This window comes from Pantherophis guttatus, chromosome 4, assembly GCF_059756535.1.
Source record: "Pantherophis guttatus breed Tessera chromosome 4, ASM5975653v1, whole genome shotgun sequence".
In the NCBI taxonomy this organism is placed as follows: Eukaryota; Metazoa; Chordata; class Lepidosauria; order Squamata; family Colubridae; genus Pantherophis; species Pantherophis guttatus.
In genome coordinates this window covers 9,329,979-9,345,970 of record NC_142066.1, presented here as the reverse complement: position 1 = coordinate 9,345,970, position 15,992 = coordinate 9,329,979, and the positions used below count along the sequence as shown (strand labels likewise).

The following is a 15,992-nucleotide window of genomic DNA, read 5'->3' as shown; positions in this document are numbered from 1 at the left end:
TATGATTTGATTGCTTATTAGTAACCTTTGACTATCACTAAGTGCTGTATCTTATGATTCTTGATGAATGTATTTATTTATTATTATTATTATTTTTAGGTACACTGAGATCATATGCGCCAAAGACAAATTCCTGTCTGTCCAATCACGCTCAGCCAATAAAAAATTCTATTCTATTCTATTCTATTCTATTCTGTTCTGTTCTGTTCTGTTCTGTTCTGTTCTATTCTTTCCCTTCCCTTCCCTTCCCTTCCCTTCCCTTCCCTTCCCTTCCTTTACCTTCTCTTCCCTTCCATTCCATTCTAAATGTTTGGGGTTTACAAACTCAACATATTTTCATTTCCTAATAATCAAAAAAAAAAAAAAAAACCCTAATATCCTATAATACTATGTTAAATATATATACATAAAATGGTAATTAGCTATTTACTATATTTATACAGTGCTTTAGGAATTGAAAGTATAAAAGCCACAAGAATGTATCTTGTTTGAGTCAATGTCTGAAATATCTTAACAGGAACCAAGAAACCTAGATTATCAAAGTCAAGTTCAACAGGAGTGTTGAAATGGGAAAGGATTAGGTTAAAAAACCTTGGAAAATGATGGAAATTTTATTTATTTATTTATTTATTTATTTATTTATTTATTTGTCAAACGTACAAGATAACAAGTATAAGTATAAACATGGATATACCATATTTTTTGGAGTATAAAACGCACCTTTTTCCCCCCTAAAAGGGGGTGAAAATTTAGGTGTGTCTTATACACCTAATGTAGCCCTGCCCACCCACTGGCCCCACCCTTTGGCCTGTGCCTTGCAGAAGTTACCTCCTTGCAAGCAAACAGCAAGAAAAAACAGCTCCTTTCAGCTTCAGTACAACCTAATTAGCAGAAGTTGATTAGATTGGCCTCCCAACTCTCAGCTGATTTGCTCTCAGCTGTTTTGCGGAGGGCTCTGCTGCCTGCTGGAAAGAGGTAAATTGCTGGAGCAGATTTTTTTTCCCCTTGTGCTAACCAAGCTATGCTGAAAATGAAAATGAAAGTAAAATGAAGAAAAACGCCCTGAGTCTTCAGAGAGGGGCGGCATATAAATTGAATTAATTAAATTAAATTAAATTAAATTAAATTAAATTAAATTAAATTAAATTAAATTAAATTAAATTAAATTAAATTAAATTAAATTAAATTAAATTAAATTAAATTAAATTAAATTAAATTAAATAAGACTTCTGGTGGTGACTACTGGACTGGCTAACTTACTATAATGCAACAGCATTAACTTGGATAAAGGACTGGATAACACTCAAAAACAAACGCATGTTAACATTAGAAGGATTCGATCTGTTAAAAGGATGTCACGCATTCTTATGGGAGGAAAAACCCAGGCAACATGAACATTTTAGGAGACATTATATTAGAGATGCAGTGGCAAAAATCTGGATGGAAATAAGGAAAAAACACGACAAAATCCCAAGATGGATATCAACCATGGAAGCCCAAATTTACCCGAATGCAATGGATATAGATAAAATGAAAACATATGATGAATTGTTGAACACAAAAGGAGAAACGAAATCAAGAGAAGAGCTTAGACAGCAAGGTACAGACATTGATTGGTGGCCGTACCTACAGATAAAATCAAGATATAAAATGGATAGGGAAAAATTTGGAATCCAAAAAGAATGGAATGAATTAGACAAAATTATACTGCAATCTGACGATAAATTAATAACCAAAATATATAATTATTTATTAAAGTACAAATTAGAGGAAGAAGTAGTGAAGGAAAATATTATTACGTGGGCCAAGAATTCTGGATACAATATCAAATTAGAAAATTGGGAGAGAATATGGAAGGTAAACACCAAATTGACAATGTCCGTACCTTACAAAGAAAATACATACAAGATGATCTACAGGTGGCACCTCCCCCCTGCACGTCTGGCAAAGATGTTCCCAAACACCACACAGAAATGTTGGAAATGTAAAACGTACAAAGGGACCTATTATCACATGTGGTGGTCATGCCCAAAGGTTAAAACATTCTGGAAAATGATCCAAAAACAACTGGAAGAAATTACTACACAGAAAGTGCCTCTTCGACCAGAAACTTATTTATTAGGAATATTGACAAAAGACTACAAAAAAGAAATACAATATTTGATAATACACATTCTTACAGCAGCCAGAATTACTTTCGCACAAATGTGGAAATTGGAAGACACGCCATCAGAAGAGAGAACAATACAAAAAACATTGGAATGTGCGGAGATGGACAGACTTACCAAAGAAATTCAATAAAAAGCAGACTCAGATTACTATTTGATTTGGCAAAAATGGTACAATTGGTTAGAGAAAAAAAAAAGACAAAATAAGAAAATTAAGGACACAAAAATGAGGAACCAAAATTAATATCATTACATAAATATTGTTATATAATGAAGGATATAGATATAGATATAGATATAGATATAGATATAGATATAGATATAGATATAGATATATGGATATACAAATTACCGATGTAGCTCTATTCACAAAGCTCAAGGGGCATGACTTGATTTTAGTGTACAGTTTGTTTATGTATAGTTTGTTTTTATGTGTGTATGTTTGTATATGTATGTTTGTTTATCGTTAATAAAATTTAAAAATTTAAAAAAAATTTAAATAATTAAATTAAATTAAATTAAATTAAATTAAATTAAATTAAATTAAATTAAATTAAATTAAATTAAATTAAATTAAATTAAATTAAATTAAATTAAATTAAATTAAATTAAATTAAATTAAATTAAATTAAATTAGGCTGTTTGCTGCAACATCGCAAAATTAGGCAGAGGCAGAGGGAGATTTCTTTTTCTTCTTTTTCCTCACCAAAAAAGGTAGGTGCAAACAAAGGGAAATTTAGGGCAAAAGAGGAGACTTCAAGATTTTTTTTTGAAAGAAAAATGAGAAAGAAAAAGGCCAAAATAAAAATGGGAAAGGAGAAAAAGAAATGAAAGAGAAAGATGTTATACATATTTAGAATTGAAATATGAATAGTAGTAAGAAATAAATGGGAAATCATGATTGTAAAAATGAAATGAATAATAATTGGAATCTTTGTCTTTGTATTTTTGAAATCTAGACAATGATAAATTTTTATTTTTTTATTGTTTTTAGAAATATGAATAAGTATAAATTGTAACAACTGAAGTACCTTTAATAGTATATGGTGGTGAAAGTAAAAAGGATTGGATAACAGATAGAACATTTTAAAATTTAATTAGGGAAATTGTAACAATTGATTAAGTTGTGGTTTGGAGGAATATATGGGGAAAATTATTTGGTTTATTATTATTGGTAAATATAATTAGTTGATTTGTAAGAAGTTGGATTGTATGAAAATAATTGGAATATTCATGTTCATATTGATTATTATACAAAAAAGATAGTTATATAACTAATTGATTTATATTAAAATGTCAAATTTGTATTAAAAAATTGTAATATTACATAATGAACCAATGTGAAGATGGATATAAAAATAGATGACAAAAATATGGTAAACATAGGAAATGAGTACAAATAAATGGGGACAGTTGGACATGGATGAGTATTATTGAGGTTGAAATGCATCAACTTGAGAACTTACTTTGGAAAGGTCAACCATAATAAAACTTAACAATCACAAATATCCTATACAAATCATTATTTAACAGAAATAAAAATGTCTATGTTTCTAAACTTGTATATAATTTTCCTGTAGGAAGCAGTCTTTCTATTCCTTTTTTGAAAAGTTCTGCTAAGTCAGAAAGATCACATGATGTATTAATTTCTCTTTGTGAGTTGTTCCCTGTGGTTGAGGTCAGGACGCAAAACAATGATGTAGCATTTTGGCAGGAATATGCATCCCAGTAATGCAGCGCTGGAGGCCAAGATGGAGAAAACCTCCACAGCTACCATGGCTTTTCCTTTTGTGCTCAGATAGGCTGGAAAGAAGGAGATCCACACACTGCAAAAGGCCAACATGCTGAAGGTGATGAACTTGGCTTCATTAAAGCTGTCAGGTAATTTACGAGCAAGAAAAGCCACAATAAAGCTGGCAATGGCCAAGACACCCATGTAGCCCAAGACACAGTAGAAGAAGAAAGCTGACCCCTCATTGCACTGTAAAATCATTTCTCGGTGCTCTGATTTCATGTCCAACTCAGGGAATGGGGGAAATGTTGACAACCAAATAATACAAATGAATACTTGTAAGAGAAAGCATGAGAAGACAATAGAAAAGGCCAATCTTTTCCCCACCCATCTCCTCATCTTAGATCCTGGTTTCGTGGCCATGAAAGCCACAACTACAGTGATGGTTTTGGCCAGTACACTAGAAATGGCCACAGAGAAAGTGACACCAAACATTGATTGTCGGAGAAGGCAGGTCATTTTGCCAGGTTGGCTAAGGAAGAATAAAGAGGAGAGAAAACAGAGCTGAAGAGAGACAAGCAGGGTGTAGGTGAGGAACCTGTTGTTGGCTTTGACAATAGGAGTATCCCGATACTTAATAAAAATTCCAAGTACCCAAGATGTCAGGGAGAAGAAACCAAGAGCTGCTGAAGCTAAACCAATTCCTAAGGTTTCTACAAAATTTAGAAAGACCAGCAGTTTCAGGATACATCCTTTCTTTTCTTTATTTGGATAATGATCTTCTGAACATTCAAAACAGTCATCCATTTCTGGAAGCAAAATCAAGGAATTTGTCATCTAGGCATTTCAATTATTAGAAATTACTTCTTTAATTTTTTGCATCCTAAACTAGTACATTAAACTCTAATGAAAAATGGTAGAATGCGTAACCTACCATTTTGATCTGAAATCTTCCCTTGTGGGCATGGAACACAGTCATAGCAGCAGAACTGATTTCCCTCAATCCCCTTCTTCCAGAATCCAGGTAAACAAGGATCATTGCATCGAGAAAGGGGAGGAACCTGGTGATAAGCATAAAAGGTTTTGAAGTTGGAGATAGATAAAGCAGTTTGTTCAATTTTTCAACTTCATCAACTTAAAAAGATGTAATGATGTAGTAAAACTCTTGTTTGAAGAACGGGGCATGTATATAATTGCACATAGTGGCAATCTCATGAAAAATTTCCCACTCTAGTGATTTCTGATTCAAATCCAAACCAAAAATGCAATCATGCCTTTTACATTGTAATATCATATTGTCCATTTGAGGAATGCCTGATCATCAACAAGATTTGAAAAGAATATGCCATTGTTTATTTAAAAGAGACCTAAAAATCAGATTTCTAAACATACTACGTTTAATATGGGATCATAATGGATTAATCTTAGCTCCTTCAATAATTTGATACCTGATTAAAAGCTGGGTTCCAGACAATCACATCTTTATCAATGAATAATTCTTTTCCCTTTGGAGCCTGGAGATCCATCTTTCCAACTCTAACTCTCCGAAAGGATCTGTTTGGAAAAGTGATCAAGTTGGTGATGTCGAATCCCCCTGTTGCTTCCCCTTTCTCATTCAGGAACACTCTCTCCCCAGCTGAATTGTTAAAAGCAATGCCTTGAAGAAATGAATGGAGCTACTTGAAAAAGAATGAAAGAGAAAGGGAGTTGAATACAATGTAGTGGAGAGGAGAACACCATATTCAAGTTTCATTGACTCATTCATCCCAGGCCTATAACAATTATTATAACAATTATACATAGCCACTCTATTAATAATTCGATATTATTTTAAGGAAAAATAAGAATGAACTAAGGGAGAATGAAAATTGGCTATTGCGATTACTCAAATTTCTTCAATTATGATTCAGGTTCATTTCTTAAGCAATAATGAAACCAAGACCATAGCTAATCTTCCCTCAATGGAATAAAGATATTTTCAAAATATGACAAATTTCCTTTAGCCGGATTTCAAAATTTGAGACTCATTATTCAATAAAGATGTGAGATAGAGATTACGGCAAACATAAGATTGTTCCAGAGCATAGGTGCCATTTCTGAAAAGAACCGTCTTTTAATTCATTCCCCTTGAATTCTGATAAGGATAAAAAGCTCAATTTCTCAATCTGAAAAATTCATGAGCCAGTAGGAAGTATTGATTATTCTTTTGGAGGAAACAATGAAAAAAAAAACACCTAAATTTTCATTTTAAATATCTCGTATTCTACAAGCTATAATGATTTCCTGCATAATTCCTATTGATACCTAAAGCATGATAAAAGGTAGAGACAGGAAGTAGAGGGTCAGTCATATTGGATTTATTGTAATTCTCACTAACAAAGAGAAAAGAAAGAAGGTGTTGAAGTTACAGGAATGTAACAGAAATTTACACTCAACAGAACGCAAAAGAATTGGTTAATGGAGATGTAACAGAAAGCTTTAGTATACAAAAAGGAACAAAGCAAGGTTGTCCCATCTCCCCATTGTTATTCATTTTAACCTTAGAGGTATTGACAAGGAACATAAGAGAAGATACAGAGATAAAAGGAATGGAAATTAGAAACTCCAAGCTTTCACTGATGACTTAGTGTTTATATTAGAAGAACCCATAGAAACTGGCCCTCAATTGATAAAGAAAATTGAGGAATATGGAGAGGTGGCAGGGATGAAAATAAATAAAGATAAAACCAGGATATTAGTTAAAAATTTCACCAACAACAGAAAAAGGAATTGAGAGAGAAAATTGACCTACAGATAGAAAACAAGGTTAAAAAGAGGAGAGACAGTTAAAGAAATAATGATTGCCTGGGCAAAGAATTTCAGATACAACATAGAATTAGAAAAATGGTTAAAAATTTGGGAGAGAAACAGCAAACTGAAGATGGCCGCGGCGTATAAAGAAAACCTTTACAAAATGTTTTACAGGTGGCAGTTGTCACCAGCAAGATTAGCCAAAATGTATAAGAAGTCCTCTGCCAATTGTTGGAAATGCAACCAGACTCCAGGATCATACTATCACATGTGGTGGACATGTAAGAGAGCAAGGAGTTACTGGGAGAAAATTCATAAATGGCTAGAAATGATAACTGAGCAACATATTGAGTTCAAACCAGAAATGTGCCTCTTAGGTATATTGTTGGAAAGTTATGACAAAGCAACCATCTACTTGGTGTTACATTTATTGATGGCAGGTAGAATTACATATGCTAAATATTGGAAAAATGTGAACACCCCACCAGATGATGACATAATTAGGAAAATTTGGGATTGTGCAGAAATGGACAGATTAACCTTAAAAATTAAAGATAAAGAAGACTCAAAATACTACAGGACATGGAATAAATTTTACGAATGGATAGAGACAAGAGAGGGAAGTTTCTGAATGTCAGTACAACAAAGATGTATAAAACTATGGATATAATATGGAAAAATTTGTAAATAAGCTAATGTAAGTAGAAACAGTGGAACTATTCTTTATTTCCCTTTTTTGTTTCTTTTTTGTTTTGATTTTTTTGGTTGTATTCTTGCAATTACTGTTAACATAGTATAGTTAAAGTTATTAGCATGTATGTTATTTATCACTGATCTCTCTCTGGTTGTGCTTTATTTGCATTGTTATCCTGACATGGCACTGTCTTTTCACTAAAAAAAAAAAGAATTCTCAAGGGGAAAACAACCTAAAAAGCCTTGGAAAATTTGAAAAGGGACATTATAAAAGCCCAGTCTAACAAAATTCCAATGAAGAAGAAAAATAAGAGATCTCAAAAAAAAAAAAAAATCAGCATGGTTCAAAAAAGAACTCTCTGATAAACTGAAAGACAAAAAGGACAAGTATAAAAAGTGGAAAGAGGGGCAAATAACTAAGGCAGAATATCAGCAAATAGCTTGCACCTGCAAAAATGAAGTCAGGAAAGCTAAGGCTCAAAATAAACTAAGGCTTGTGACTAAAGTAAAAAATAATTTTAAAAAAGCATCTTTCAAAATGTAAAAATGAAGCAAAAGATCAAGAAAACAATTGGTTCATTAATTGGAGAAAACTTATTTTCTTGCATCTGTCTTTACATAAAACAGTCCAACCTATCTACACCCACCCACTCACCCCCTCAAAATAAGTCAAAATAAGCAAGAAAATGGTAGCAGAACACCTATCTGTCCTAGACAAGTTCAAATTACAAGAACCAGATGGATTACACCCCAAGGTTCAGAAGGAAGTTGAAGATATGATCTCAGAAACACTGAAGTATATCAAAGAATGGTTGTAGGAATATCTAGTTCAATGAAAAGAAGGACTAGAGGTGCCATGATAGCAGTCTTCTAATACCAAAGGAGCTGCCAGAAAGAAGAGACGGTCAACATGTTCTCCAAAGAACCTGAAGTCAGGATGAGAAGAAATTGATGGAAAATAATCAAGAAGAGAACCAAGCTAGAACTAAGCAGAAATTTCCTGACAGAACAATTAATGAGTGATTTACCTCCAGATGTTGTGGGTGCTCCAACTCTGGAGGTTTTTAAAAAGAGATTGGACAACCATTTGTCAGAAACTGTATTGGATTTCCTTCTTGGGAAGGGAGCAGCACAGTGGTGGGTTCCTCCCGGTTCGTCCCGGTAGCAGTGACAATATGATGTCACCGAACTGGTTCTGCCCCCCCGCTCTCCACCCCTCCCGCATTATTCTTACCTTTTATTTGGCCCCACCCCCAATCTATTGCTGCCTCTTGAGTCCCAGCTGATGGGACATAAGGAAAAACTGTTTAAACTCTTGCTGCGGGGCTTCAAAGGGCCGCCCTACAACTGATCAGTGGTAAAAGGCAGTTTGGTGGTAGACCAATGCCTGTAAAAATAAATGGGTAGACCAGTGCCTTCAAAAATACATGAGTAAACCAGTGCCTGCAAAAATAAATGGGTAGACCAGTGCTTCAAAAATACATGAGTGGATCAATGCCTGCAAAAATAAATGGGTAGACCAGTGCCTGCAAAAATAAATGGGTAGAGCGGTACAGCTCTGCAAGCAGTTAAAAGCCTGGTAGACTAGTACCTCTGCTAAATCCTAAAGAATTGTCACATGACCATCAAGCCACACCCACAAAATAAGCCACGCCCACAGAACCGGTAGTAAAAAAAAATTAGAACCCACCCCTAGAGCAGCAAGGTCCTTTCCAAATCTGTTATTCTCTTGCAATTTATATAGTAGCTTCTCAATGATCAGAATAATGGAAAATAGGAAAACAGAAACTTGTTTTTCTGAAACTGTTATATACAGAAGAAGAATAACAGAGTTGAAAGGGACCTTGGAAATCTTCTAGTCCAATACATTGCTCAAGGATGAGACTTAATACCATTTTAGACAAATTACTATCCAATCACTTTGTAAATCACTCAACACTGTCAAACTATTTACTAAGTCTGCATTACTATTAATCTTCTCATCTTCTTATCGTTCCCATCACCCATCTCCTCCCACTTATGACTGTATGACTATAGCCTTATTGTGGTATCCTTACGATTTATATTGATATTGTTTCCTGATTGCTTATTTGTAACCTATGACTATCATTAAGTGTTGTACCTTATGATTCTTGTTGAACTTAATTTTTATTTTATGTACACTGAGAGCATATGTACCAAGACAAATTTTGTGCGTGTCCAATCACACTTGGCCAATCCAAATTCTATTCTGTTCTGTTCTGTTCTGTTCTATTCTATTCTATTCTATTCTATTCTATTCTATTCTATTCTATTCTATTCTATTCTATTCTATTCTATTCTATTCTATTCTAAAAATCTCCAGTGATGTAGCATGCATTCCCTGGAGGTAACATTTCCACTAATTAATTATTCTCACTATCAGGAAATATTTCCTTATTTATAGGTTGCTTCCCATACTTAAAATGTAGAAAACATTAAGACTTTCCTCAGTGGGTTCAAAAGAGAATTCTACATCAAACTGTTCATTGAAATAAAAATAGTGTCCAGTGCAGAAAGAATACCTGACAAGCCTGAAGATCTAGATTACCAGTTTGTTCACCCATTATAGCTTTTTTTCTATTGAAACGTAATGTGTACAGGGCCTGCAAAGCATGAGCCACAGCATAAACAGCATTGTAGACACTGTAGCTGTGGCCAGTCATTTCTATTTCAAACACAGGTGCAGGAAGATCTTCTAGCTTCTTCTGCCCAGTGCACAGATTACTATGCATTTCTTGTAGTTCTGGTTTTGGAAATGAACAATCAAATGATTGTTCCCAAACATCCTGCAGAAACTCATCTCTGGAGACTGAAAGAGGATTGATGGTCTGAAGAAATTCCTTGAAACCTCCAACTTCTGTGGAGTGAACAGTGAAAGAAATAGCTCCATGGAACATCTGGAGATCCCAACTGACTTGAAATCCAGATAATATGAAATCAATCTGTGCAGTCATGATCCACACCTTTCTAAACGATGCAATTTTCTTGCTTTCAAGATCTACAATAAATGTGACAGCTCTTAGCCACGTAATTGCCCAGGATTCTCCATAGACGAGAAATGCATTGGCTTTGCTATTCATCATATTAATGGAAATAACTGAGACTGTTTGACAAAGTCCTGGTAAGTCTTCTATATGGATTAGTTCAGAAAGCCTTTGTATAAATGATGAACATATTCCATTCTGTGAGAGCAAGGGCTGCATTTTCTGTAAGAAATTTTCTCCATTGTTGTTATCAACAGCAAAAATCCCAATCCATGTCCACTTGAAATGGTGAAGCAGTTGGATAATCCCAATGTATTGATGGTTCTCTTTCGGGACCATGGAATAAAGTGAAGAGAGTTTACTGGTCTGAAATTCCTTTTGGACTAATGAGCCATATGTCACCTATAAGAGAGTGGAATAGTATTCTGTTGAAATACTAAATCAAATATATTTTTCCTTATCTTGTTTTCTTTTGAAATACGTTCAGGGAACATATTCCCAAGAATTCTTCTAAATATTAATATAGAAAGGAATTATTTGGATTTACTTCAGAGATGTATAAGAGAACAATTGTTTCAATAGGTGCAAGAGTACTATATCAATTTCCCTCAGTTATGGAATACTCTGGATACTTACTTTCTGTATTTGGCATTGGTCTTTGGTATTATAGTTTCAGAAAAGAATGCTAATTAGTAAACGGTAAGCTACACATCCTCTTAACACATACCTAAACCTAATCTTTGATGCTCATTATATATTCCATAACAAGAACAAAATATAGAATTTCCAGCTTACTTGTGGAATCTTGAAGAAACCTGTCAGTTCACCTATATAAGACGATGATTCAAAATCCAATCCTCCAATGATAGCCATGAGATTCTTCTGGCTATCACATTTGTAGTTAGGGACAAATTCCTGGGATTTGAAAAGCAGGTCCACAGTCGTGCGATAGGTCATCCTCGCATGTACGTAACTGTCATAGATGTGGAACCCAAGAGTGATATTAGGTAAGATCTGGGAGTTCTCATTGATCTCCTTCACAGCAAAGGCCAAAGCAAGGACATGTTGATGAAATTTGGTGATTACACTGCAAATGTTTTAAATACCCCAGTTGAAAATGCAAGTTGACAATTCTCACCATTTCTGTATGAATAACAAGCATTTATGACTGTATAACTGTAACTTTGTTGCTGGTATCCTTACAATTTATATTGACTGTTTCCTAATATGATTTGATTGCTTATTTGTACCCTATAATTATCTTTAACTGTTGTACACTTGGCCAATGCAGAATTCTATTCTATTCTATTTCTTTCTCTGACAGTAGTAAAAAGATCATCACTATTCTAAAGTTCTTAATAATCTCTACAGAGGGTCCTTGGTGCTCTCTGAGCTTGTTGGCTTTCTTGGAGACATTTCATTATCCAAAATAGGTAATATCATCAATGCCTGGCACTGAGGATGGATAATGAAAAGTCTACAAAAAAATAACCAATCTCAGAGAGCACCAAGGACCCCTCATTTCAACCCTGAGCTACACATATTCTCCTTTATTGGTAATTTCTACTGAGTACAAATTTACAATTTTACACATTATTTCCATGACTTGCAACAAATATATACTGCAACATATACAAGTAGTGACTTTTTTCAAAAGACTATGTTTTCTACAAGATTTTCAGAAAATGTTATATGAATACATTAATCGGGTTTCACTCATTTACTGTATGTTTGGTGAGGAGAGATAATGCCAAACCGTTTTAAAATTACCTTAACCTCAGTAGATGTTCAAGTAGGTGAGTGAAGGTTCTTTAAAAAAATGTTAAGAAAAATATTTGTTCTGTCAGAACCAGATGCATTTGAAAGACACAGAAAGCATAGATTACATTAAAAAAAAAAGATTTGTGCACACACATCTTTTACTCATATAAGGGATTTTCGAGATTGGATAAGATTAGATAGCAAAGAAAAATTCTTACATTGGTACCTCGTAAGGTGTTCTAGCAGGGTTTTCATCAAATTCTATATTATAAAAGTGGTAAATGACATGAGACACCATCCCACCAATGATGAAGTCTCCAGGCTGGTACCACTCATGTGGAACAAGGAAAGCATCACTTGCAGGGCAGCTCAGAGTACCTACTTTATGCATCCAAAACATCAGGAGAAACATCTTAATGGTCTTGTTATTGTGGAAATGTTTTGCCTTCCATCCTACCCATAGGGAAGCATATATAATCCAATACTTCATCTAAAGATAGATCTAAGGATTATATTTGAGAATATATCTAATGAGAAAATCGATCATTTTCTGTTTGAACATCCATGCAAGTACAAATTTTTATCTTGACGATCACAATGGTTAGGATCTGAACATGTACTGTACCAGAAAAAAACAGTGTGAGGAAACCTGTAGCAATGAATCTGACAGAGACATGACTACTCACTGTACCAATCTCTCTTTATAGCCAAACAGATACCATCATGATTGTTGAATTTCAATAGCCTTCTGTGCAGCCTTTGATGTTTTGGCCTACAGTAATTCCTCTAGCGTATAATTATTTTGTTTTGATGAGCTGGTTCAGCTATTTTTTTAAAAAATGAGCAAATGCCAACAAAAGTAGTATAAGGGAGATTTGCAATAGAACATATAAAACAGAGCTTTTTTTTCAAGATACCACATTTATTTTCTATCAATTTTTCACAAAATAGAAAACGAATGGATTCAGAAGGTATCAGTCATTTATGGTAAGCATGTTTTCTGGGGAGTAACAACATAGATCATTTTTTTAAAAAAATAATTACCTTAACCTCTCTAAAACTCTTCAAAAAAAAATCTTGCACATTCTCTGACAAACACTTTTATATATTCTAAAGAATGTTATTTCTTTTCCCACATCTAGAAGCAATTGAAAGGTAGAGAAGTTATAGATTAGAAATAAACCCTACATTTTTGCACAAACACTGTTAGATTCGTGGATAGAGAGACAGGAGGCAGGCTTTCGACAACAACTCTTTTATTCACAACTATGTACAATCCAGCAGCTAGCGTCTCTGACAGCCCGCCCTTCTGGGCAATAGCTGGGGTGTAGGTGGTCAATTAGAGACCTGAGTCGGCAGCCCATTAATAGCTCTGCTGGGCTCTTTCCTGTAATCACACTGGGTGTTATGTGTTGATACCAGAAGAACTTATCTACTCTCTCCTGCCAGTCCCCAGGTGCCAGTCTGCCTAATGCCTCCTTGGCTGATCTAACGGATCTTTCCGCCAGGCCATTACTGGAATGGAAAGGTGCTATGAGGGCATGGCATATCCCTAGTTCTGCTAGGAACCCCTCGAATTGCGTAGCGGTTAGTTGTGGCTCATAGTATGACACCAGGACATCCGGTAGCCTATGAGGACCTTATTTACAGCTTCTGCCGTGGTGATGCTCATTAGGATAATTTCCATCCATTTGGAAGAGGTGTCTACCACTCCGAAGAATGTTTGGCCTTGAACGGGCCCGGTGAAATTAATATGGATTCTTGGCAAGGGGGCCCAGGGATGTTCCCACTCTTGAGCTGGTGCTATAGGAGGAACTGGCCGAGACTCTTGAAAGGGCGGGCACCTGGCTACCACACTCTTGGATCTCCCGATCCATATTAGGTCACCACACAAAGCTTCGGGCTAGGGCTTTTATCCAACAATCCCTGGATGCCCCTCATGTAATGATTTCAACATGGAATATCTTAAACTCTGAGGTATCATTACCCTGTCACCCTATAGCAAACATCCCCCTTGTGAGGAAATCTCGTGCTGCCGATTGGCAAACTGTTTGAATTCTGCCCCGAATGGGGCCTCTGGCCACCCCTTCCACACCCAGTTGAACGTTGCATCCTTAGCTGAGTGCTTGGCCACATTGACGGAAGTTACAAGGCCAGAGTCCAGGCAGTCTATCAAGATGACAGGGAGTCCTTGTATCAGGTCATCCAACAAGTCCAGCAGGGGCAATAGCTGAGTGGATGGGGAAAATCTTGGGGTCTAAGCTGAAGGAAATGGGGGTGCCCACATACTTGCCTAGCTCCGGGTTAAATACGTCCTGGAATTCCCGAATGAGGTCATCCGTCCAGGAACAGGCAATGACATTGATGCCGGTAACACCGAGACCCAGGGCGTCGAACCAATCAAGCCCGAGGAGGTTCAGAAAGTTGCCTCTGATGAAGGTCAGGAACAGATTCCCCTGGAACTTGTTGAACTGCACCTTGAAGGACCGATGAGAGTCAACCGATGACAGGGATTCAATTTCCCTGATAGTCACTGAGTTACAAGGCTTGGTGGTCTAGCTTGTTCTCTGTATGCCAGGAACTGCCAACTTCAATGCTTGCCATGACATTATTTTCACCGACGAGCCCATGTCTATCTCCATTTCACAGGGTGAACCCTCGAGTTGGATAGTGACATGAATCTTTTTCTTGCAGGGCACGCTTGCTTGCCCTATTCTGGTTTGATAGTTGCTTTCAAGAGCCTTCGCGCTGGTAGATTCACGCCTGGGATTCCAGGCTTCTCACCTTGTCGGTCTTGGACCTTCTGTTTTAGTCACATCAGTGCCAGATCATGGGTAAACAGGCAGGTTGGCTCGACAGACCCTAGACAAATATCCTTTTCGCTCACAAGAGCAGCAAATGCCCTCTCTATAGCGACAGGGTGCTGACCCCCGAAACTGGCACAAGGTTGCCTCTTATTTTCTCTTACTGTGGACCTTTTTCAGTCAGTGCAATACACTTCATATCCGCTTCCGTCATCTTTCTCATCGTGATAGAGGTTTTCATGTACCGTGGCCATTGGCTTTGTGACTGCTGGCATGGTGGCCAGCTTCTGTTGTGACTCGGCTGCTTTGTTTGACGACTCAGTTGCCCGATCCTCGTCCAGCGCAGCCTGCAATGTCAGGGTCATTTTGGCCAAGAGTCTCCACTGGAGTTGGAGATCTTTTACCCCACAAATAATCTGATCAATCAAAATATCGTCCAAGTCTCTGAATTTGCAATGGGCAGCAGCCTTCCGGAGCAGATTGACATATTGATTAATGGACTCTCCGTCATGCTATAGTCTATGCCGAAATTCATAACGCCGCACCATTTTTGATGGTGCTGGGGCATAGTCCGTCTTGAGTGCATTTTGTAGCACTTGCCACGGTACCGACTGCACTGGTGTTGGCTCAGATAGGGCTTCAGTGGTGTTGAAGTCATCATGCCCACAGTGGCTCAGGAATAGTGCTCGCTTCCGGTTATCCGACAATGCAAGGAGATTGTTCACTTCCATGAAGCACTCAAATCCGGTCATAAAAGTCACCCACTTCTTTGCTGGGTTGAATGGCGTTGGCAGGTGAAATACCATCATTCTTGCTGTGCTTTTCTCTGCTTGAATTTGGCGCGGAAAATGGCTGCTGTTTGCTATATGCCACTGGGCTGGATTGTCCTTGTCAGCGTTTCGACGCTGGCATAGAGAGCAGAGGGGAGAGAGAGATAAACTCTGAACTTTTGCCTGCTAAATCCCTTTGAAGTCATGGAAATGAAGGGGGGAGACATTTCTGGGAAATGACAAGACAAGAAGTCTGAAGAATGACTTGG

General features: G+C 36.5%; 1 protein-coding gene across 1 annotated transcript; it reads right to left on the bottom strand.

Moving 5' to 3' along the window:
• Window positions 1-3,810: 3,810 nt before the first annotated feature.
• Window positions 3,811-15,318, bottom strand: LOC148113689 (vomeronasal type-2 receptor 26-like). Its single transcript, XM_087893278.1, has 3 exons — window positions 15,146-15,318; window positions 4,835-5,022; window positions 3,811-4,709 (listed from the first exon to the last, which is right to left on the bottom strand). Exons 1-3 carry the CDS (start codon window positions 15,316-15,318, stop codon window positions 3,811-3,813), a joined length of 1,260 nt encoding a protein of 419 aa, XP_087749404.1.
• Between the last annotated feature and the right edge of the window lie 674 nt (window positions 15,319-15,992).

Bases quoted from the DNA above. Each gene is read 5' to 3' on its own strand.
- LOC148113689 (XM_087893278.1), bottom strand. From the start codon at position 15,318: ATGACCCTGACATTGCAGGCTGCGCTGGACGAGGATCGGGCAACTGAG. The intron at 5,023-15,145 runs GTATTGCACTGA...TTGATGAAGTTG, and splicing joins GACGGAAGCGGATATGAAGT to AAAAATTGAACAAACTGCTT. The intron at 4,710-4,834 runs GTAGGTTACGCA...TTTTGCTTCCAG, and splicing joins GAAGATTTCAGATCAAAATG to AAATGGATGACTGTTTTGAA.